At 37.2% G+C, this 25,854-nt stretch overlaps 1 protein-coding gene and 1 pseudogene across 3 annotated transcripts; both read right to left on the bottom strand.

Moving 5' to 3' along the window:
- Positions 1–877: 877 nt before the first annotated feature.
- Positions 878–25,258, bottom strand: LOC105044047 (probable L-ascorbate peroxidase 4, peroxisomal). Of its 3 annotated transcripts, none has more exons than XM_019849760.3 (9): positions 24,932–25,251; positions 23,643–23,767; positions 22,229–22,278; positions 21,333–21,398; positions 21,207–21,255; positions 19,764–19,846; positions 19,584–19,663; positions 19,272–19,374; positions 878–1,102 (listed from the first exon to the last, which is right to left on the bottom strand). In XM_019849760.3, the coding sequence occupies exons 1-9, from the start codon at positions 25,042–25,044 to the stop codon at positions 1,085–1,087; spliced, it is 687 nt and encodes a 228-aa protein (XP_019705319.1). In that variant the 5' UTR covers positions 25,045–25,251; the 3' UTR covers positions 878–1,084. The 3 variants fall into 3 exon arrangements, with proteins under 3 accessions (XP_019705319.1, XP_073111562.1, XP_010920129.1); XM_073255461.1 differs by lacking the exon at positions 878–1,102 and adding an exon at positions 1,206–1,370 and having other exon boundaries at positions 24,932–25,258; XM_010921827.4 differs by lacking the exon at positions 878–1,102 and adding an exon at positions 17,722–18,096 and having other exon boundaries at positions 24,932–25,238.
- On the bottom strand, positions 9,742–11,042 carry LOC140856907 (uncharacterized; annotated as a pseudogene).
- Positions 25,259–25,854: the final 596 nt, after the last annotated feature.

Genomic DNA, 25,854 nt, shown 5'->3' with positions numbered 1-25,854 from the left:
GAACATGCTAAACTTGGTAAACATGAGAGACGAAGCATACCGTCTCCAATTAAGATGCCACCACGCGTCAATTAGATGCAATGCCCAATTTCGAAGCGGGGAGATTTTTGGTTAAAACTATTTTTCCATGTCCCTTGAGCCCTCCAATAAAAAATTGCCACACCATCCAAAAAAAAAAATTTTTTTTTATCCAAATCAGCCGAAGTTGTAAGCTAGTGATTAAACTAAATTTTTTTCCATTCAAAATTTTCAACCGAGCTTATATGATAGTGTTCTTTTTTTCCAACAAAGCACCACTTTGGCACTTGATGATGTATATCAACCCAAAAAAGTAAACCTTTTTCCATTGAAAATAACAAAAAATATCAGCTAGCTAACATGGATAACAATGAACATTTTTCCATTCAAAATTTTCTACCAAGTTTGGATGATAGTGATTTTTTTTCAATAATGAATGATATATGATATTTTATTGAATGATCCAAAATACACGTGGCACAGCCATTCTAGCCAATAATTTTTTCTTCAAAGGTTGGATGTAAGCAATTTGCCCACACACATTGTGGGTCCATCATTCCCTCCCAATCCGAAACCGATAAACATCATCTTTCCTTGGGCCTGCCATGGCCTTGAACCAATCCCCACCTCTCCTGATCTTCTTGCAAGAATGACAATATTGAACAACTTAGAACGATGGAACATATAGGAAACGGTATAATATCATATAAATCATATTCTAAAGTATTCTTCTCAGCCAATAGTGGCATATCAACAACGTATGAATGTATTATATTTAAGAAAAAAAACATATCCGGTCATACAATCATCACCCATGCAACATATGAGATATCTTCGCCATTAATTGATGTGCGATTATAACTCAACTGATAATCAAAGCCATTGATAGCCTAGTTCACAATGAACAACAACACATTCACAAAAATAAGAGCCAAATACTTCCTGCATCACTGCTGACAAACCAAACCATTGATGGCCTGATTCCCACGACAGCAAATAACAACCATAGCCATCTCCTCACCTTTTGGTCAGCTATGATCCTGGCCCAAAATTAAAATTCCTCTCCTTATACGATGCTCCTACTCTGACAATTATGCGGATGGAGAACAATGGTAATAACCAGAAGATTTCCATCAAAAAATTAAAATAATAACAATAATAATAATAATAAACAACTAGAAGATTGATTAATCATTAACAAGAAAACAGCAAAGCTGCAACTTTATGTCATGAATTCCTGAACTGAGATGATCAAAAATTTTGTTGGATGTTTCCCAAAGCCACCAATTTAATTATCCTCATGGGGGCAAGAAATCCAGGCTTACCCTCAATGACTGCCGCTGCCCCTTCATCTGAGTAACAGCAACAAGGCAATCTTGGTAGCATGTGGGACCAATATTATAAAGAGCAACTAATGCTTAAAAGGAGATGAAATAACATCTATAATGCAGTGGATTAACTGTGGAAGAGAACAAATATATTCCAACATATGTGATGCCATAGCTAATCACTACTAGATGGTCGACATCCATGGAAAATGTAAGAACAATTTCTACAATCACTAACAAAGAAAGTCCCAAATGTCAAAGCCTGTCGAATCATAACAACCATTAATGAAGCTGACAAAGAAGCACCAGTGGTCAAAAGTAAACAAGAATGAAAACTTCCCGGCCAAGTAAAATTGTCATGTTACAAGGTTCTGTCATCCAACTTAATGCTAATCATGATTGTTCTGCAAAATCATATATAAATGTTTACTTTTATAGCCTGGCAAATTAAAGATGAGAAATTATGTTCTTCATTATTTAACATTTAATTCTCAGATTGCTTTAAGTTTTCCTCAGTATTGACTTATTGGACTATAAATACCTGTCGCAAACATGATTGTGTACAGCTCATAGTTATAGATCTGGCCAACACTATAGAATCGTACTGTTGCAGATACCATACAGGCCACTATGAGTCAGCACATGTTTGTATGCATATATGTACTGCCAAAATAGAAAATCTCATCGAGCGGGATTGGTTTCTTCTTTTTTTCTCGTAGCTTTGCCCCCCCTTTTTCTTGCAAGAATAAAAACACATGTGAATTGAGAAATATTCTAAGGTTTGAAGAGATGAGAATAGGTTTTGGTGGTTTCCAGATGATCTTATCCCTAGCATTGCTCTTGCCAGAACTATCATTTTGAAATTACCAAACATGTTACACAATAATTAGGTTTTCCCTTTGCAAAGTTGTCTTTCAGGAAGTGACCCTTGCACATCTCTGAGGACATCATTACCTTTTGGATTAGATTAATTACTAAAATTACATTTCTATGTTTTAATATATGCCCTCTATATCACGGTATCATGGAGTAATTACATAATGTCCTATAATTTCCACCATAAAAGCTCGCTATCACTTTTTCTTTACATTTTCTTTGTTTCATTGAATACAATATTTCTTTTCTATTGATCTAAGGACAAATGCTGCACAAAATATGTTTTCTGGTCTGGTAATCAGCCATGTGGTTAATTACAGCTTAAGAAACTTAACTTTTTAGAAGGGTTGACTTTATCTTTAGATTTTAGCAGGGCCACTAGGACCTCTAGTTCAACATTTTATGACTTGGACCATCTTTCTATAGCAGCACAAAACTTTCCATATCAGCTTCTTAAATATTAAGCATGATGTAGCACAACCTTTCTTACCTAATTCAGCAAAGGCGCAGAGTGGATTTGATGATCCCCTAAGATACTTAGGGTATGAAAACAACCCACCAGAATTTGAATAAAATAAAAGATGTCTGACATATTATAGACATACATGATATAGGAACTGAAAAAGTGTAAAAGAAATGGATGCCATAAACATTATTCAATTAAGATGGATTCAGAATAGATACTCCGCAATAAAAGATAATTAAGGCAGAGCAAGAGCACTAAGAAAAGGGACATGAGCAAAAGCAAGATTCTAATAAGGATCTGGTAGCTCGGATAGAAATTTCCAGCAATCAAGGCCTGCCCCAAGCTTGATGTGGGATATTCATAGCTTAGTTCAAACTTTTTCTTCATGCATTTATTTCCCCAAAAAACATGCTACACAATATTCAAATTTTAAAGAGCATTTCATTTGAATATTTTCTTAACAAAAGATCTAGTCAACCAACATTTTTTAAGTCCAATGAAAGATCCTAAACTTCAAATTTTCTCCCTTAGAGCAAACCAGTAAGCAAGAATACTTTCATAATTAAAACAGGGATCAATTAAAAGCTAAAATATATGGATCACTGGAGATTTCAAAACCATGTTCTTTTTTATTTCTGAAATCTAGAAATCATTATATCCTAGAAGAAAAGTTATCTAGAAGAAAAAATTGGACGGAAATAAGTGGATAAAATCAATGCATTTATTAACAGACTCTGTCAAGGTAGTCATTAATTCATACTAACATAAACAAAGGAAGAGTAGAGAAAACAGAAAGTGGAAAACATATAAGTGCAGTATCGACATGGCATATTTATTCAAGGTCAGATTTGCACATTGTTTTACCCACTTAGCTATTTGTTGTCACTGACACCCTGCACAAGCTTCTCAAAACTTTTATAGAAAGATTATCCAATTCTTCTCAATCCTCTTTCCTGACCCTAAGACACAACTCCTAGCCTCTGTCTTCAACGAGGATATCGGTCAATCATCATCCTATGTGCCCACAACTTTTTTGTACCTTTTGCTGTACCCCGTTCTTTCGTGGTTACACACATGCCCTTGCACTATCAGCTCTTCTTTTCTTCCTTTTTTTGTGGTCTGAAATTACTTGGAAGTTTGCATTATTATAACTAAGAAACTTGCACACGATTAGCCTATATTAGCATATTAAGGTCTACAGACAAAGCATGGTTTTCCCTGCTATTTCATACATTAAGAAGGTATGACTTAAGAAAAAACATTAAGCATCAAATAGCCTTCTAACCAGCCCGAGTTAGCACTTGTTCAGTCTTTTAACTGAGATTGGCAGCAAAAATTATGATCTCAACTAGGAAATTGTTGGGCTGTATGAAATAGCTCTTAGATTGCTTTTGAGCTTCCATAACAAATGATAGAGCTCGCAGTGGGGTAGAACCTTTAACATACATCACTAACATCTAATTAATTGTTAAAGCAAAAACCTTTCGAAGATTGAAGGCTGCAGTAATATAAATTATTGAGCCCGAAGGTATGTAATAAGGACAAATCAACCTACAAAGCAATGGCTTGTGGAATTCGTTATGAACACAAAAGGGCAATTGGCACATCAATCTAATTCCTAAACCTAATATTAAACTTCTTTACTTATAAAGCACAGTCATTGCATGATCTCAAAAGAGATTCAAACTGAAAAAGATAAAACGAACTGAAAGGCAAAAAAATTAAAGGCTTCAAACACGCCTATACCATGCCTAAGTTCATAAAGGATAATTTACGGAAGCATCACTTGACTAAAATTTTACTGAGTCCTGCATCACCTTTGAAGAATAATTAAAAAAAGAAGATAAGAATTGAAATATTGAAGCTTCTGTCTCATATAGCTAAGAATCAAAAGGGACATGACAGGATAATTGCATTAAGTGAATCATTGTTCTTTGTAGGAGATTGTTCAATGTCAAGTCAAAATTTCTACCAAGGCAATATGAGATTATCAATGAATCAGCACTAAGCACTTACCAAAAAAAAAATGTATCAGCACTAAGCTGCTTGTTTAACAACATTTATGCTCCAATATGATGAAAAGTACTGCATATCAAATATTTCCACTTGACAGTTTAAAGTGCAAAACTGTGCTGCAGAAATGATTATATAATTGGCAGAGCATAAACCGTAAACTGCAATATCATCAAACTACAAGTTTAGTTGTGAATCAATGTAATTTTTTTTTTCCAGAAAATATTTTCAGGAAGTCACACAATGTCATCTCACATCTAATCTGATAATTAACCAACACTAAAATAAAATGAAGTACTGAAGATGCTTTTGAAGCATTACCTAAACTGGACTTAATTCCAATATTTTGCAAAGATTGAGGTCTATCCAAAAAGGAGGCAGCAATCTCTCCCAAAGTGATCTCCCCTAAGAAGGTACTGGATCATAATACCTACGAGTCTCGAAGTCCAGCACATCTATTGCATGAGAATCACTCGTTACTTGCTGATATGAAAGGCTAGTAGCTCTGCTATAGAAAATGCAATCTCCTCTGCATCCAACAATATCCCTACTAAAAACAAGATAGTCCTCTCTTGCTTCATCAATCTGTATAACTCATTGTGACCTTCAATCAAATACCACTCAAGTAGGTTGCCCAGCCTCAATTCATATATGCGAAAACATCGATTGAAATGTTTGACATTAAAATCAGGATAAGAGTTGCACGACTACATACAACAATAATAGCTGCATAGATCTTGTCATAAAAAATAGCTGAGGCCCCACAAGGTTGATATCTGGCAAATCGATACATCTGGGGTTGAAAGGAGAAGCCATTTCACAAACCCAAACTTTGCACTAGAAAGCAACAACACTACAAACCCACCCCATCTCTCCCACCACAACCTCAACAGCAATAATGGTATCTCAATGGCACAATCTCCCGAACAATAACCTAGATGTCATTGTGAAGATCTCCAACATCTCCGATTATCTGCTTTCTGTGGCGTTCACAAATGCTAGCATCTATGCAGTTGTTATTGTTGTACATATTTGTGCAGCTCTTATCACTCATAATACTGATTTTGGCATGGAACCTTTCAATCGATGTTTTCACATATATGAGTTGAGGCTAGGCAACCTATCCGAATGGTAATCAGTTGAAGGTGACAATGAGGTATATAGATCAATGAAGTAATATAGAAACTATCTTGTTTTTTGTAAGGATGTTGCTGGATGCAGAAGACATTGCATTTTCTATAGCAGAACTACTGACATTTTATATCAGTAAGTAACGAGTAATTCTCATGCAATAGATGTGCTGGACTTCGAGATTTACAGGTACCATGATATAGTACCTACTTGGGGGAGATCACTCTCGGAGAGATTGCTGCCTCCTTTCTGGATGGATCTCAATCTCTGCAAAATGTTGGAATAGAGTCCAATTCAGGTAACACTTCCAAAGCATCTTCAATACTTCATTTTATTTTAGTGTTGGTTAATTATCTGATTAGATGTAAGATGGCATTGTGTACTTTCTTTTCCCCTAATTTTCCCTCTATGTTTCCTTCCTCACGAGTCTTAATCAGGTGGGAGGCTTGGAGTAGCCGAATAGGGAACAATAGAGAAGCTTGGAGCGGCCAAACAATAGGAAAGAGAAGAATAAAAAAGCTTAGATGTTGACTAGGGTTTTAGGTATTTATATATAAACGGGTTCAGATAGCAGATACCCGAGGGACAAATCCCAAACTTGTCCCAAACCCTATAGGGTTTGTTAAATGGATCCTATTAGGATTTGGGATAGAAAATAGCCGCTTGACTGCCATCCCTAAAACTTGGGCATAGAAAGTCAAAGAAAAATCGTACAAAAGGCCGCATCCATACCAAATCAGCAAACCAATCTGCATTAGGTATCCTCATTGCATGCCATATCAGGATGCACACCACATCAAAATGACTTATAGGATCTGCAGAGAGAGAAGGAAAAGAAAAAAATACACATAGACAGGAGGAAAGCCATCTCAGAGGCCTACCTTACCTCTTAATTAGGAGAGAGAGGTGAGATACTTAGCCTTTAAAGGAGAAAAGATAAGTTTTTTTTTTTAATAGAAGGAAAAGGATTTGGAAATGTTTGAGAGAAGGAATAAGACTGCAAAAAGGATCTGCAAAATTCGGATCATTTCCAACTTTCTTTCTTCACCCATTTCTCCATTGGAAGAGTAGAGGCAACTAGTTAGGGAGAATGACAAAGAAAGGTAGTAGCATCAGAGCAGTTTAAGAATAGGAGTGATTGAAATCTGGGTAAGGTTTTTCTTTTTGGTTTCTGTTTGTTTTGGGGTGGAAATTTAATGATTTTCCTCATCAATTTGCAATCAAGTTATATGAGAAACCATGAAGAGTTTCTCATCAAGAGCATGGAGAGTGTTGCTGCAGTTTAGATAGACTTTCTCTGCTTATACAAAATATAATTTGAGGGACACTGTTGCAGATGCAGAAGCCTTACACTTCCAGTCAAATGAAGCTCTCAGGGTGGCTTGGAGAGCTAAAAAAATTTTTTTTGAGAGGCCCTAATTTGGAAGGATGTAGTAGCTTCCAAGTTTTGGGATTAAGGGATGAAAGAACAAAGGAAAAAAAGAATACAAACAGAAGTAAACATGAGGGAAAGAAGTTCAAGCCATCGGATGAGAAATCAGCAAGGAAGGAAAGGGAATAACAGGAAAAAAAAACATTGCATTTTAGTTAATGGGTTAACAGGTTTTAGTTAATGGGTTAGGTTATTTGGTCAATCGATGTTTGGATGTTGGATTTTTTGGATTAGTGGGTATCGGGTTGTTGGGCTCAGGTTATTGGATTTCGGATAAACTAATTAATGGGTTATCGGGTTTGATTTGGTGGATTTTAGGTTGTTGGATTAATGGGTTATTGGATTTGGATTATCAGGTTTTGGTTATAGGATTGTTGGGTTTGGGTAGGTTGTGAAATTGTTTTCACATTTAGATTAGGGTTGAGTTTGGGTCAAGGTTTCGATTTGGATTGGGTTTGGGTTAGGTTTGGGTGAGAAATGGGATTCAACTTTAGGATAGGATTTGAGTTTGGGTTGGGTTTGTGTTAGGTTGGATTGAGATTTAGGTTAGGGTTTGGATTTGGATTTGCTTTAGGTTGGGTTTGGGTTTGGGTTAGAATTGTGGTTTGGTTAGGGTTTGTGTTTGGGTTGGGGTTAGGATTTAGATTATTGAGTTTGGAAATTGGGTTAGGGTTAAGGTTATTAGAGTAAGTGTTTGTATTAACATTAAGGTTATTTTGGTTAGGGTTTCTTAGGTTTGAAAATTTCATTTAGAGGATTACGATAAGGATTGGGTTGGGGATTAGAGTTAGGTTTCCAAATAGGGATGGGATGAGAAGTCAGCAGTGGGGTCTGGGTGAGGGACAAAAGAGATAGAGAGGAATGGACTAGGGAAGAGAGTAAACCCCCCCACCCCCCTACAAAAAAAAGAAAAAAATGATCGAAGACCTGATGGAGAAGAAAAACAAAGAGGAAAAAATCCTAAAAAAAAAAGAAATAATAACTAATAGATTTTAGAAAAAGAGCGGAACTTAGATCGGAGAAGAGAGTGATGAGAACGTACCTTTGGAAAGGAAGCGATTTAGTGTGGGGTGAGTTAGGATAGAACTGAAAATTTTAGGGCCAAACAAGAATCCTTTCTATCAAAAATCCCCAAACCCTGCAAAATATACCCAGATTAAACTCTCAAATTCCCAAGGGACCAACTCACACTGCCACAACTCACACAACATCCCATTTGCTTGAGGCAAAAACCCCAATCGGAACCTGAAACCCCTCGATCCAGCTTAGGTGCTCTCCTTCCCCCACAGATCTCCAAAAAAGAGAATGAAATGAAAAGAAAAAGATGCAAAAAGGAAAAAAAATTGATCGATCTATTTTTTCTCTTCTCATTCTGTCCTTAAAAGTCTCAATCATGTGGGAGGCATGGAGCGGGTTGTTGAATGATATAAATAAATGGTTTAATCACGAAAATATCATGAATTGTTTGAGGATTTTCAATTGAATTTTGCTACGATGCTTCAAAGAGTCTTTTATTTTTTTTATTTTTTATTTATTTTTGACTATTAGATTAAATATGGATCATATAGATTTCAATTGGACGAGGGGCCCATATGCATGATTGGTGCGATAAATATTTCAAAAATTAGAATTATTTCAATGTTGTAAAGGATTGTATTTTTTTTCAAAATCCCTAGCTGCCATCCTGAAAGGCGAAGGAGCTGGGAGCGGCGATGGCAGCGGATCCGGTAGGCAAAGGTGGACCAAGGGTGTCATGGGCGAAGGGCCGAGCATCGATGGGCATAGGACCCACAGAAGGATGGTGGGGGCACCATTGGCGAGGGAGAGGGTGCGGTGGCGGAGCCGCATGGGTGGGGGAGCATCGACAAGCAAAGGACCCACAGGTGGGTGGTAGAGAAGAAAGAAGAGAGAGGGTGCAGCGAAAAAGAAGAAAGAAGAGAGGATGGGGGGGCACGAGCAGGGAGGTGGTGCGGTCGTGGAAGGGGAGGTGGGCTGCAGCGAAGAAGAAGAAAGAAAAAAGGGTGGGGGGTGCAGCACGAGTAGGGAGGTGGTGCGGTCATGGAAAAGGAGGGTGGCATGAGCAAGGGGGGCGGGGGGGCATAACCGCCAGTGGGGGTGTGGGGGGGGCTATGGTGGAGAAGAAGAAAGAAGAGAGAGTGCTTAAGGGGGGCGGCACGAGCACACAGGAGGGGGGCATGAGCGTCGGTTGTGGGGGATGGGAGAGAGATGAGGGAAGACCACGAGGTAGGATGTTACTAGTGCCTAAGGGAGGGGGGAAGACCGTCGGGGAGGGGGAAGGGGTGACACGGGAGTGAGGCAGGTGGGAGGGGAAAGGAAATAAAATACCTAAAATATCCATGAATATCAATTTAATATAATCAGATCATCAAACTATCAAAAAAGTTCAATTCGAATCTTAACTATGAATTCCATCTGGCTTTCATTATGGAATGGTCACGTGAGGTTATGTGACAAAGTTATGTGGCAGAAGGTGCTGGGTTTATGGCTCCTTCCATGTACACATTAAAAGAATCCAACTCAGGATTAAAGGAGGCCCTGTAGTTCAATAACTCAGTGTGGGCCACAATCCCGTGCTTCGCATGGGAATGGAAGGTGTCCTTGCCAGTGTTGGCCCTCTTTGGTAGGTCATGAAGCTCTCCACCTCGTCGCTCCCACCATCACCATACATCCAAAAGATGTTTAACGGCTGGTTCGAGAGGGATCCATACATTGAGAAGGTGTCATTGGCCGTGGTGGCAGCCTCATTGTAGCCAGCAAAGCCGGTGCCAAGGATATTGGCATTGGTGGCATAGGTGAAGAAGGTGGCTGGGGAGGCGGTGGCCCATTGGCTGTAGGAGAAAAAGCGCTAGCCACCAAAGTTAGACTCCAATGAGTAGGAGAAGGTGAGGGGGTGATGGACTACGGAGGGATCATAGGAGAAGTGGAGGTTGGGAACGTTGGCGGTGGTGGCATAGGAGGAGAAGGAGGCGGCGGCGCAGGAGGAGAAAGAAGCACCGACAATGTTGGCATTGAAGGAGTAGGAGCAGAAGAAGTCTGGACGGGAGGAGCAAGGGAGTAGCAGCAAAAGGTGTCAGGCTGTCAGCAGTAGAGTTGATGTCGGAGGAGTAGATCTTAAGGCATCATGACTGTCAGAGAGTGATTCGCTAAATGAGAAAAAGTTGGCATGGTTGTAGTTGGAGAAGTCAGAGGGAGAGGGAGGAGAGTGGGAGTGGGAGGAGCAGAGGACGTGGCCAGTGAAGCGGAGGAAAGAGGGGAGTGGGGTGGTGGCAGAGGAGAGCGGGGAGAGAGTGGAGAGTTTGGAGAGGAGGAAAAGAGAGAGGGGGCCGTGGTGGGGGTCCTTCCGGTGCTGGTAGCAGAAGGCGGCAGCTTTGGTGGTGAAGGGATTGGGGGAGGAGGGTGGTGGTAATGTTGAGGAGAAGAGGAGGGAGGAGGAGAGAGGCCATTGGAGTTCATCCCGAACTATCTTGTCCAAGTTAGCTCTTTCTATCTAAGGATGGCAATTGGGTTGAGTCGGATATAAACGGGTCGGGTTAGATATGGGTTGAACCAAAAAACTCTGAATTCAGATCCGACTTGTTTATTAAACAAGTCAGATTTTAAAATCTGAATCCGATCTATTTAATAAACAGGTTATCCGATCCAACCTGTTTATAACCCGTTTAAAAAAAATTAAAGAAAAAAAACCTACTTCGCCCGACCACAGAAAAAAAAAAACCTGCTCCTTTGTCCGACCGCCTCTCTGCATCTCCACCCTCATAGACCTCACCTACTCTGCCCGACCGTGCTTCTCCGCATCTCCTCTCCTCTTCCACCTAGGGAATCCCCTGGCAGTGCTTCTCGCCGTGGCCCTGATTGAAAGAGATCTGATGACTGCAGTTGTCAGAGCTCCCTATGCTCCTCTTCCGTCCAGGAAATCCCCCGACGGTACTCCTTGCTGTGGCCCCGATCAAAAGATCTGGTGACTCGTTGGTGGCACCAGTGCTCTTGCGCACATTGTCGTTGTCTCACTTGCCGAGTGTCTCCGCCTCCCCATGCTCCATCATCTCGAGCTCACATACCAGCACTCCCACACCTCCCTCAGTCTCCTCTCAGTCACTTGCACCACGATCAGTGGCCGTCGACCACTGATTGGCGTTGTCTCCGAAACAACAGCGGCGCAAAAGAAGAAAGGGAGGGGAAGAACCCTAGTAGGGATTTGAGATTTTGAGTAGCAAAGGGGAATCAATGAAATACAATAAGTAGCGTGGCGTGTCTTCCACCGTGGGTTTTGACTGTGGGATCAAAGGAACAGGAAAAAAAAAATCATGCTTTTTTTTTGAGGAGCCCATTAGCCCATCATCTAATCTATTTAAACGGCCCAATCAATAATACACAAGCTAATTTGGCCCAACCCAAAAATTAAACAGATTAAATGGGTTAAACAGGTCTGCCATCTGAAATCTGAACCCAATCCATTTATTAAACAGGTCAAACGGGTTGACCTATTTACGACCCAAACCTGTTTAGTCCAAACCCAAATCTGTTTAGGATGGGTCAAATACGGATCAGATTGACGGATTGGGTGATATTTTGCCACCTATATTTCCACCATATAACTCTATCATATGACTTCACGTGACCATTCCATAACCAAGGCTGGATGGAATCCATAGCTAGAGTCCAAATTGAACTTTTTCAGTTTGATGACTTGATTGCATCAAATTGAAATTCAAGATGAAATTGAAAATCTCCAACATTTTTCTAAATTTTTTTAGTGATTAAGCCTAAATAAATCATCAATCCATTATAAATGGAGCCCAACTGTGCCTTGTTGGTTAAGACAGACCCGTCTCAGACCCGAATGGCTTTTAAGTTAAAGTTGGATACTTGGAAAAATCCGTCTGAATGCCATCCTTACATATAAGATAAATCACTGCCATTATTAATTTCTATAACAAAATGATGGAGATATAGCACATACCTTCATGCAATCAGATCACACTCTATTTTGTCTACAGTGGTGATACATCCCAAATCCGAACAAATTTTAACTTAAAGTCCGGCATTCAGAAAAATCCATCTAATTGCCCATCCCTACGTATAACATAAATCACCACTATTATTAATTTTCATAACCAAATGATGAAGACAGCACATTTTCATGCAATCAGGTCCAAGATCACAACCACACTATATTTTGACTAATAGTGCTGATACAAATGATTGATGGTTGAATGCAATTATATTATATATGGGTTCAGGTTATATCTTCTAATGATTGATCTTCTGTGATGATATTGACTATTGAATCATATTTTGTACAGATCTCAAAGTACTTCAAACTATTTCACCCATCCATCTGCAAGACTACATAGGTTTGGATTGTATTTTTCGCTGGAAAGAATGATTTCTCTTTTTTAATGAAATCAGTTATTGGATCATGCAATATTCATTTCGAGATTTCTGTGGACACCAAAAGATAGAGATTGGAGTGCTTTTGAATCTATACAAAACACAATCCAATGGTTGACATCGCGAAAAAAAATCGATCACTCTTGTGTGCAAAAGATACAACCCGAGTCTAATATGCATATCTCCCACAGTAACTACCGTGCGATCTAATGGTAGATCCAAGTGAAGGAAGGCGAATCCTACTTTGAGGGTTTGAGTTTTTTGAATAATCTGAGCTTGAAATTGTTGAATGTATAGAATATTTCCTCTAAGATTGGCTTTGAGTTCGACACCAAATAAACAGCACACCAGAAGGTAATTACTGGTTCAAGTCCCAATTGAAGGAAATAATACATAAGTTTGATGAGTCACAAGCTAGCGCTCATAAAGTACCATGCTGAAGGAACTATATCTAGGATTTCAGGATTAGATCTTGAAATTTTTTTCAAAATCAAGCAGCGAAAGACTAAAATAAATCAAAATTTATCTTATAAAATCAGAGAATCCCTAGATCTAAGATCTTATTACATGATTATTACATGACATTAAATCAGAAATTAAAATATAAAGAGCAAGAACTACATGTTGATCATATCAATATATTTCTATACTACATCTAATGTACGTAAAATATAATAGATCAGATATATTACCATGCAAGTTAGACGTTCTAACTTTGCTGATCCAGGCTTGAGGATGATGTTGCGAGCCGCGCACACGTCCAACCTCTAGGAGTCGTCCACACGAACCCACGAATCATAATTAGAAGTTCTGGTCCAGAAAATCAGCACAGTATGCTAGTACTGTGCTGATCCTTCTTCGATGGTCGATCAGATACCTCCCTCTTCTTGATTTGGACTCTTCCAAAGATGAGAAGTAGGAGGAGTTTTAGATGTGAGACACTCTCAGAAAACTCACAGATGGAGGAAGAAAAGAGGTGAACTCAGCAACCCTAGAAGAAGACTATCTTCTTCTTCTCTTTGCTCTCACTTGGACATCTAATTTTGTGTCTATTATATCTCCACGCCCCAATACTCTTTTTTCTTGATTTTCACATGCTCCAAAGGTCTCTCAATGCTCTGTAATTCAAAAAAAATTTAAGAAGAAATTCATCTTAAATAATGAGATATGAAGAGTCCTTGTTTAGGTCAAATACCTAGTCAAAGAAAGTCCAAACAGGGCAAGACAAGTGGTGCCCAACTCTTGGGCGCCCCCTCCTTTTTCTACCATGGACCACCAGCAAAGGGCACATAATATGTGCTATAAAAGCCACAAAAATTTTAAAAAAAATTTGGATAAAATCAGTACCATAAGAAAAGAGTTTTGGTTTCCTAAAATTCTATCTCATAGAATTTGAAATCCAAACTAATTCCTACTTTGACTTGGTCCACAACTACATTTCATGCAAGAAAGAAAGAGTGAAAAGCTTTGGGCATGCGTGAAGGCCTAGGAGAGAAGATTTTGTCGCACAAAATAAGACAGAGTGGGCGTGGGGGGGTAAGGTGGCGCAAGGTGGAATTCTAATCTTACTAGGGTTCAATGTATGACTTGTTCAAATTTGGTTTCTCAAACCAAATCAAATCAAAATCAAATCAACCCAATTAAAATAGGTCTTAATCTAATTAAGAATCTAATTTAATCAGATTAAATTAGATTTAAATCTGATTTAATTTTTTAATCGAATTAAAAATTGAGTTGACCCAAGTCCTAATTGGACTAGGACTAGTTTTTTCTTGCACTTGGCTTATCCAATAAACTAATTGGAATTGATCCAATCAAGTCCAAACCAAATCTAATTAAATCATATTCAATCAGACTTAATCTCAGCCCATTGGCTTAATCAAATTAAGTTAATTAGCAATCGAATTGCTAATCGATCCTCCTGCAACACTTGCATTAGGTTAAATGTCAATCGTATTGATCGTTTAACACTAGAACGATTCTTAATCGTTGATCAACCATCCGATCGGATCGTGAACTCTAATGTGTGTGACCTCATAGGTCCGAACCTAAGCCGGTAGTACAGGAATAAATTTCTGTACCAATCAAAGTGACCATCTAGCAATAGTATCCGACGGCCGGATAGGTAGAATGTGTAGAACAACATCCTTAGAACCCATGCGGATATAGTTTTCATATAATTTATCTCCTTGACCAAAATGCTAATAGGACACCTCAGAGTTCAACTGTCAACTTTGTCAGGTTATCCACATTGTATTTCAAAATATCAAATCCATCTGATGGATTATCCTGACCAAGATTTTGCTAAATTGAAATACAGCAACTCATTCTTCTCCAACTCTTGGAGTGATCAATCCCATCTTGATCACACTCCAACTTCACAAGTACTTGACTGTGCCCAGAAACCTTCCGTCACTGAATTAGAAATTTAGTTAGTCCAGTACCAAAGCACAGTGAGTTGCTTGCAAGTCACTGAGGCGATCTCAGGTATAAGAGACATTTATATCTATATCCCATTAGAGACATTCTCGACAGCAAAATGCTCTGGAGTTGGTCACGTTCAATGACGATGTACCCTTACATCTCATCTGTATGCCATACCAGTGTCTCCACACTCCTTGGTTAAGAGGACAACCAACTCATATGGTCTACAGCGACCTATACTCGATAGAAGTTGTCGTCCTTATTAACAGCCTATCATTTGATCGTGAACAGTTTTAAGGACTAATTGATAAATCCTCTCTTTATCGAACCTAAATAGTCCTAAGAATTTCATCACAACAACGGAGTTCATTAGAAGATGAAAACTTATGATGAAATTGCCAAAAATTTATTAACAAATCAATTACAATACAAAATTGCTCAACCGTCAATATGTTGACGATTGACTTTTGGGACATTTTCCAACACATGCTCTAATGGAATTACTTCCAAAAACCATCAAAATTAAAACAAAATCCATTAAAATAAGTTCCTAGAGTTGATCAAGGTACTTAACATATTCTAACAATGCAATGACCTTTCAGGATTTTGAACTAGAACCAAACAAAACATGATTAAAAGGAAGATGCAAAATTTTGAAAATTTGGGTCAGGTGTGGCATGCACGGCTTTATAAAGCATGGCATGGTTCTAAACCATATTTCTAAATTTTGGAGTGTGCTATGCAACAATTTCCTAGCATAAGAAGTGATGAACCTATGCTGTTGAAGTTGTGTCTCGTAAGGCTAATAATCAATATATCATGTGAGGACAATCGCATAAAGGTGAATCATCATCATTTATAGGGTAAAAGTACAAAGCAAGTTTATGTTCCCTGTGTCAACCATGGGGTCAGTTTGTCAAGATGTTCTATCACGATCTTGATGTATATTATCTACTTTTTACATATAAATTCACAATTTGTCCAATTAACAAGAACATTGCAAATATCAATTGAGGAAATGAATGCAGGTAAGAACAAAACAACGTGATCGAGGACCCTCATATTTGGTATTGATCATGTTGGCCACCATGAGTAGGTTGAATAGAGTTCAGAAATAAGATCCATCAATGTCAGAAAGTTGAGTTGTAGACCAATTTTTGAAGGTCATTGATCATCGACGTCTGATTGAAATAATTTTTTTTAAAAAAATTAAGTAATTTTTTGAGATCTACAGCATGATGCCATATCCTTTAAGAGGGCGTCACCCCTAACAATTGGGTCTAAATTCTATTTTTGGGGGCTTAAGATGGATCGATTAAATCAAAAATTTTCTTTTGAAAAAAATATTTTGACCGAGTATAACTTTCACTTTAAGAAGAATCCGATGGAATGATAGAAGCCATAATGGATGTAAAAATCAAAATCTACCACCTAAATAATTTTAACTTTTTCTGGATTGTTTTTACTTGTCTTGACTATTTTGGATTATCCAACCAGAACTATGCAAAGACCAATCTTGATATTATTAATAGACGAATCTTGATATTATAAATAGAGACTATATATTTTGATTATAAATTAATCAATGAAAGAAAAGAGGACTTAAGTCCTACTTTCATAGTTCTTCCTTATTTTTTTAAAAAAATTTTTGAAAGATTTAAGTTGAATGGGTTAAAAAAAAAAATCTTTCTTCTCCACAATCGAACCACAATAAAACAACTGGCAAAAACTGATGTCAATATGTGAATTACATTCCCATTAATGACCTTGCTTTTCCATTTAAATTCTGTCCTAGAGAAGAGCTACCTAATGTTACAGAATCAAAATTTTAAATCTCTTTTGCATTTTTAGTGAAAGCGGTTACAATCTCTCTTTTCTTTAGAGAGATTTTAAAGAAAGAGAGTGAAACCGACGTCTAACGTTCCCAATTAATGGCACACAAGTTGTTTTTCTTTTTTTTCGGTAGAAGCACACAAGTTATTTGTTATAACTATCATACATTAGAATGTCAGGACATGTCATCGCAATATCTTCACTGACACAAATAAACTACTTCTAGAATAAGCTTGTCACAAGCCACATTATTTTTGTTGGGTAACAAAGCATCCCAAGTATGCAACTCACAATAACTCGCTGTAACAAATTTAGTAATTCAATAATAGCCCCATTTTGTAATGCTTTTATTAGTAAAATTTTTGTTTATTTGTCTGATATTTTCTTCTTCTTGCAAGTCCAGTTTCATGTACTGGTTCTTATGATTCTGAACACCACATTATCCTCCTTATTTATGCTGTCCTACAGGTAGCAGATTGGCTACAGCTACTGCATAGTCCACCAAGTTTACAGACAATTTACCACAAAGATAAAAAGAAAAAGAAAATACTTTGCCTTAGTTAATTGTTTCTCGTTATGTAATGCAATTTGACAAAGTTTATCTGGTGAAGTTATGCCATACAATGTACAGCACATGATTAACAGGTACTTCATCCCATTTCCAGTAACTTTATTGTATTCATCAAGATATGTTTCTCCATTACTGTGCATATTACAGTTAGCCTTTACTGATATATCGTGCTTATATTTATTGTATTAGTTGGACTAATGTGAGACATCAGAAAGAATTGTAAAGTTGTAATTCATCTTGTTTGATATTTAAACTGCAACAGTCACAGAATACAGTATTCAGTGATTTATTGGTCTATAATTTATACAAAATCCTCCCTGCTATCCCTTTACAAGGGCTTTCTTCTCTCTGCTTGCATTTGACTTCCTTACAGGAAGCTATAATGCCCAACATAAATCAGATTTGTCATTCACTCCATTTTCTTTTTAATTTCATATAAGTAACTCAGAATGACCACTGCAGCAGCAACTGCAATAGCAACAGCACCTCGTACTAGTATAGCCTTAACCAAACGGATGCGAGGTGGAGTAAAGCCTAGCTCGGACAATTTCTTGTGTGATTCTGCATAGTCCTTAAAAAATGCATCTTCATCCTACAAAAAGCCAAGGGTGTTATTTCAAGAATCTATGTATGAATGTTTAATGTAAGAGAAGAACCAGACAAGTTCATTCACGCAGGGCTATTGAGATTGTAACCGCTTTTCCAAGAGGGGGAGTACCTTACTTCCTCTTTGTTTCTCTCTCTATCTCTCGAGCGAGTGAGAGAGAGAGAGAGAGAGAGAGATTGTAACTGCTTTCACTAAAAATGCAAAAACGATTTAAAATTTTGATTATGGAATGTTAGGTAGCTCTTTTCTAAGAGAGAATTTAAATGGGAATGTTAGAACCTGTTAGTTACCAGACAATGTTGTACATAGAGCTATCAATTTGGGTTGGATCCGTCGGATTGGTCCGCCCCGCCATGTAAATGGGACGGATTGGATTTATATTTTAACAACTCATTTAAAAGCGGGTCAAATGACCCACCCCATTTGGGTCGGCGGGTCAGGACGGGCTGACCCATCTCTTTATATATATATATATATATATATATATATATTTTTCAAAAGAGGGTTCTAATATTATTGAAGAGATAATTGATGAAGAAGAGGAAGAAGATGAAGAATTGAATGATGAGGACCACAATAATGATATGGAGGATAATTTTTTAGGACTTTGATTTACCTCTAAATTATTTTGAAAATTGAAACTTAAAGTCTTTTAAGTTTAGGTTATATTAAGTATTTAGTTTAAGTTTGACAATTTCATTTTATGACTTTAAAAATTGAGATGTGAGACTTTGATTGGTTGATTTGAGCTCAAATTGAATATGAAATTTAGTTTATATTATTATTTACAGTTTTTTTTTTTTTTGAATTTTGACGGATTGGTCCGTTTAACCCACGGCCCATGACGGAACGGGTCGGGTTGGGGTTTTTCCAACCTGTCAGTTAAATGGGCCAGCCCGCCCCGACCTGTTTAGAGACGGGCCGGAGTGGGTCGGGGCGGGTTGGGGCGGGCCGGCCCGTCTTGACAGCTCTAGTTGTACAGGTGGTTTCAACTTTTTATTTGGGGATGAGTTTGTACTAGCAAGTGCTAATCCGCCATAGAACAGAGGTCAGTTATTCTATTCTCAGAAAGAGATGACTCCAAGTCGTATAGTTAATTGACTGAAAGAAAAATTGTTGCTTTCTTCCTGTCCTGCAAAATGAAGACATGCTGATGATACCTTTGCATATAGCTCAACAAAACGTCGAAATATAGGATCCCCTAAGAGAGCCTTGTCTGTGGGAAGCTTGAGGCGGCCCTCCTTATCCCCTTCCAGTAGTTCTCTGATACAGAGTATAAACAAAGAGTCAATTTTATAATTTCCTTGTTTGATTATGAAAATACAAACAGATACATGATTTAATTCATAGATGCTATGTACAGAGAAGAGCAAATGAGATTCATTTGTTTAAAGTGCTCAAGCGAGAAAGGATTATATCATGTTATCGCCATACACATTTATGTCAGAAGATTATTGAGCTAATAGTCTTACACATAGTAGGTGTTGTCAAAGTGGAGAGGATCCTTTGTCCAAGCACCTTCAAATCCTGTTCTCTCAAGATGAGCCCTTCCCTTCAACACCAAGACCAAAAATAAATTGTCAGAAACTATAATCATCAGAAATACTAAAACACCCATAACTCTATGTTGCATAATTATGTTAATATTTTACCAGAGTATGGCCACCAGATAGTGCCACAATATCTTTGTCTGACAAACCCATTCGGTAAAACACTTCCCTCAAATGAGATACCCCTACATTGCATTGACCCATATAAGTTGTCATAAGCTACCAACCACCAGAAATTTAAAGACAAATATAACTGCATTCTCAAAAAACACATATATAGCTAACTGGGAAAAATAGCTTCGCAGTTAAGCCGATAGTTGTTTGATCATCCACGGACCATCTCATAATTAAACATTCAGTAAAATAAGAGAGAACTTCGACCATTCAAACATAATGATAAGAGCAGAATAAAAAAGGTTTGCTTGGGTTAAGCTAAAAGCAAATTTCAGAATAAAGATAAAAGAATGCCATAGATTTGAAGAAACTTCCCTGTGTTACATCCTTAATAAATTCCACACCAAGTAATCTTTCCTACTTAATGATATCGATATAATTTTACATTACATTTTAGTCCTGAATAAACTAACTCTCATAGTATCTTCAACAACATCTAATTATAAAATTAATTTTGTTGTCCAAAGATTATTCATGCTTATTAATTCCAAATGGATTCACTGCCTCCATATATTTTCTGAGGAAAACTGATTCCAAAAAGTTCTTTTCTTATGAAATGTAAGTCTAACATGTCTTACACATGATATAGTACTCAAATATAAGCCATTCATTTTCCTATCCTTTTATATCCTGGTTTTAATTATTCAAACTGAATGAAGGTGAACTGCAACATTCTCTTTTAATAAAATGTGCAGATTTGGTATAAAATTGTTATCCATCTGAAACTTAAAATAAAGCATATATGCTATGCATCAAAAAATATGTTGGACATCTAATCAAGAAAATGAGTATTCTGAATCATATAAATTTAACATGGGAACATTACTAATCAATTTCTGCATGTTTAGCTTTATCCCACTCATGTTGAAACACATTTATTCATCTCCAATATCCAATAGCCTTCAGATAGTGTACTTTCAACATATAGACTTTCAGGGGTAGCAGAATAACACAAACAAAAAATGCTTCATAAAAATGTAAACACTAATACCCCCTCAAAAATGTGTAATCTTAAAGAAAATCATAAATAGTTGGACTACAATATTATCTGCACTCACAGAACTCTCGCACAAGACTTTTTAGAAGATAGCCGCCTCTTCACATCTACCTCAATAGCAAGTTCTAAAAGCTCTGTAAATGGCGCAGTCTTTAGGTGCATATAAAGTCACATACAGCGCCATGAAAATCACATTCTCACAATGCTTTTGTAACTTTTCTTTTCTTAAAATGCAACAAAAGTATTTCCATGTAAGCATTCATTATACATGCCACTGACTGACCAGTTAGAGACAGACAAGTCTAGACTTAGTTTGAAAATATATGTGATGATAATTTTTATTATATTACCCTAGAAAAACATTTGTAACATACCTTTCTTAGCATCTGGAAGCCTTCCTTCTTCTGGGCATTGTGACGAGTCCTGGTAGAAGACCATAGTCACTTAATATGCAGGTGCTAGTTGATTAAACATTTTTACAGAATTACTATTTCACATACCTTTCTTCCAGGGACAAAGTCAATGGTCGGCCCACCCGTCACTTCAACAGCAACAACTCCAGCAAGCTGGTAATGGCACTCGAAATAATTATTTTCAATGCACCAATATAGAGGAAAACCATAACAAACCCACAACTAGCAAGGCTTATCCTGCAAAAATAGTGGACAGCACTGCTAAACTCATTCATCTGTCATGCCTATCAATTGCTACTTCCCATGTCAACTATATTTTTTGACATCTTTTCTGACATTGCTAAATGTGAACCACAAATATACCACATTCAATATAAACAGATTAGCGAACATCAAAAGCAAAGTGATCAGATGCTCCAATATATTTAATTGAATACTAATAGTATATAGTAAAAGGTTCTAATACTTAAATAATGTGCTTATTTAGAGTTCTTAACTGTCACACAGAAAGATATTTTTGTTGCTCCAAGTGCTCTGGCACTATTAGATCAAATCTAAAATATTAATATATAGAGGATAATCAACATATTTTAAAAAGAGTACTTTAGCGAATTCTTTAGTTCCAAAATCGAGGGACATCCTACTTGTGGGCAAAAGGACCATATCAGAGAGCATATAGTAAACTAAGCTGGAACATCGGCCCTGCTGATGCTTATCACTATTTAGTCAGGATGGGTTTCATATTGCAATCATATATTTTTTCCTCTTTTGATCACTATCATATTACCTCAACTCAAAAACAGAAGGGGCAAAAGTTTAGTTTACTAAGTATGCTCAAAAGTAGATATACTCTGACAGGCAAAAAAAAGAATATGATCTAAACAAAAGGCTTTTATATCTTATTTAAAGTAAAATAGAACATAATTTAAAGTTCGTTTGAAAATATGCACAAGTTTAGAGGGAAAAAAATGTGCAGATATCACCTGATAAAGGTCTGCATATGTAATCTTTGGATGCTTTGCTTTCACTGGCTCTGAAACAGGTAACAAAAACAAAGTGAGCATTTGAGTTTTCAATTGATTTGAAACTATTGTCTTTCTTTATGATTTTTGGAAGTGGCATGATAAACTTCTTTAAAATGAGAAGAGTGAAGAATAGTAGCAGAACTTAATATACATTAAATATGAATTGGGAAAGTTTAACATAAAAATACAAATGATTGTTACAGAACTTGAGAAATGGAAGATTAAAACAGCCATACAGGGCCAAAATTCTTGTTCAAATTTTCTGTATTGTAAAGAATAAAGAGGTGTTGCAATTGAAGGTGCTCAACCACATCATGCTGAAACATACAAAGAGAAGAGCAGACAAGATGGTGTCCAATTCTTTAAGCCTTAGAAGATAAACTTGACCATAGAACATAAAAAATAACTGTTGGAAGATTCAAAACCATACAGATCCTAAAAATGCACAAAGACATAAAGATGACTGAACCTTCACTGAGAGGTTTGTGAAGTGATAGTATACTTCTCATGGGCTTGAGACCTTAGACCTCCATAGAATCTCTTGCAGAATTATTCAGAATATTAAATTCATAATTCCCAATGTAATCAAACCACCGAACAACATTATCTCTACTTTGTCAACGTAACTTCACACATAAGCACATCTTTCCATTGGACCACTATAATGCAATCTCATATTTAATATGGTGAGAAATAAACTCTTATACCACCTGCATATTGAATAACATAAAGTAGCACGTTGTATTATTCATTATGCATCTTCATCCAAATTAAACTAAAATCTAACTGGATGGATATAATAAATAATTCATTAATCTCTCCCATATTAATTCTTGACTCTTCCATCCAATGATGTCCACCTTTTACCCCATCTATTGTTGCATATTCAACTTCCCAAAGCTGTCTCGCCTCTCTTCTCTTGCATACATTACCATTCTCTTCCAAAGTTCTTTTCCCAAGTAAATTTACCATATACTAGATTTTCTAAAAGAAGAGTTAGAATAAGCGAAAATGTTGAATGGAGAATTAACCAATTTAGGATGCAGATAGTTGATTTTTATATGCTAATGATAAGATGATGATCATACATAAAATCTAGTTGAGCAAATAACCATTCGAGAAATTTAAAAATGAGCAGATTGGATCATCAACAATTTCAAATTGATGTGTGGGTATTGAAAAATCTTATAATGAAAAATATTACTATTATATTTTCTCACTACTCTTGCATTTTAAAAAATAAAAAAATAAAACAGCAAGAAAATGAGATGCATTCATTATTGTAAAACAATTTTTCCATGATTATATCCAGTAAAAGGTGGAAAAAATAATGGGTGAAATGTAGCAAGCATATCAAAATGGAATTACTTACCCAAAAGGTCTATCGCTATTTTCAAACCAGCATTTGAACCATGGCTATACTCTTCCTCCATCCTAATGGAACCATTTGGACCACCGGTTTTTGTCTTTTTATCATAAGTGCCAGCATCATGCCATCTATTAAAGGAAAGGAAAAAGAAGAAGAAACTCATGTTAGACATTAGATTATCAAAAGAGTATAGGTGCCCTCACATATCTTAGTTTTCAGATAAGATGCATTACAGAACTTATATCAGACAATCCAGCATTTCATAGGCACACAAATAACAAGAACACTTGCGTTAACAAAAATTCTTTGGCACTTGATTCCTTAAAGAAGCACCATCATGAGTACAACATATTACTAAGTTGTAAACTTGGCATTTGAGGACGAGATGACTTCAATTTTTGAACCTGGAAGTTTTCTTATGAAATTTGCTATCCTATGTAAGAAAGAAACAGTTCCAGCAACTACACTTTCTCCGACATATTTATGAACACCCACTACCCCTACTCATGTTGAAGCACAATTTCTTAAACCGCCGTCCTCGTTAGAGATGTTGGTTGAGTTTGGTATTGATTAAGAGTATGGTAGTTGGCATTGCAACAATACTGCAATCCTTCTTTATTGAAGGATAAGAGGAACATATAGAAATAAGAAGTCCATAACTTATTAAAAAGTTCCTAACTGTTTCCAATAATCTTCTGATGTTCCTTTTTTTATCATAGCAAAATCATATCGTTCCTCTTAGGATCCACGCAATGATGCTGTTGATAAATTATAATTATCTCCTCTCAGGTGACATCAATCTCAGCGGTATTATTCTAAACTCAGAGTGAAGAAGGTAACAGACATCAATGAAACCACACGAGATTCTTTGTAACATCTTGATTTATACCAAGGTGACCAAAGCCTCAACCACCTACTACCAGGCATACTATTAAGAGAAACATCATTACAGGGAAAAGAAAATCAACAGAGCAGAACTGCTTATCCAACCATCCAACCATCAGGAAAGGAACCAAAAAAAAAAAAAAAACTACCAACAGAAACATCGCATAAAACCAAGAAATAAAAGCCTTAAACCTCTGCAAGAATACACAAAGAACAAGAGAAAGTGAGCAAGAAAGGAGGAAGAAGAAGTGAATGCACGATATGCAGGCCTTCTACCAAAAGATAAAAGCTTTACCAGAAACAGCGAAAAGGAAAAGGACCACAAAACCAATGAAAAGAGACATCGAGAGTTCAGATATGAAAGGCCAAAACCCCCAAGATAAAATACAACAAGAAGAAGAACTCACGCGAGGCGGAGCATAATGGGGGCACAGTTCTTGCTGGAGATGAGGGCTCGGAGGTCTCTGCGGGCCTTCTCGATCTCCTTCAGGTACTCCGCGTCCACCACCGGCTCCGCCATTGTTATCTCACTATCACCGAGTTCGTGGAAGGAAGAGAAGGGAGAACAGAGAGGAGAATGGAGGAAGGAGAAGCGATTGGCCTTCTGTTTTATAGTATCAAGTCTATAATAATAATAATAATATGGAGAGGAGAGGAGAGGAGAGAGGAATCAATGGGAAGGAATGGAGTCGAAGAGTGGAGAAAGGAAAGAATTTTTCCAGAGAGAAGCAGGTGATCCGATTGGCTGCTCCGTTCCTGTCAGTTATTATTTCTGCCACAGATATTACCACCCGATAATTTAGTTTCGGTAACCTTGCTGTGCTGGGAATTAAGCCGTGGCAGTCGACTGAGCATAGGAGATGCCGGGGTGCGAATATCGGGCACCGGACCTTTCCCCAGTAATCCTTTCTTAGTTTTTGGACCCGCAGCGACGGCCTCACGCCACCTAAATTCTGGAAAGTCCGAGGTGTTTTTCCGTTCATCATTTTGTTGGGCCCGCCATTCGTCGCATAATACCGTAACAATTTTTGACACGTAGTATGAATGATCATGATTTAAATTTTCTTAACGTTTTATTTGTATTATTATTATTTTTTTGGTAAAAGTTTTATTCGTATTATTTGGCAATTACACACTTTTACATAGACGATGGACGAAGTATAGTCTCATAAGTATATCAGACAAAAATCTTGTTCTTTGACATTTATGAATGCAGTGATGGAGAATGATACTTGGAGACGATGGGTACATTGGACACAAATTTGTTTCAACCTGCATTGGTAAAAAACCTTTATCAGGAAGATATCTGATAATGAAGGTTTAGTATGTT

The sequence above is a fragment of the Elaeis guineensis genome, chromosome 4 (genome assembly GCF_000442705.2).
Source record: "Elaeis guineensis isolate ETL-2024a chromosome 4, EG11, whole genome shotgun sequence".
NCBI lineage: Eukaryota > Viridiplantae > Streptophyta > Magnoliopsida > Arecales > Arecaceae > Elaeis > Elaeis guineensis.
Note: the sequence above shows the minus strand (reverse complement) of the source record. Positions and strands in the feature narration are given on the sequence as shown.

Bases quoted from the DNA above. Each gene is read 5' to 3' on its own strand.
- LOC105044047 (XM_010921827.4), bottom strand. From the start codon at position 25,044: ATGGCGGAGCCGGTGGTGGACGCGGAGTACCTGAAGGAGATCGAGAAG. The intron at 22,279-23,642 runs GTAAGTAATTCC...TACCTGTTTCAG, and splicing joins AATAGCGATAGACCTTTTGG to AGCCAGTGAAAGCAAAGCAT. The intron at 19,847-21,206 runs GTATGTTACAAA...AATGCAATGTAG, and splicing joins GCTTCCAGATGCTAAGAAAG to GGGTATCTCATTTGAGGGAA.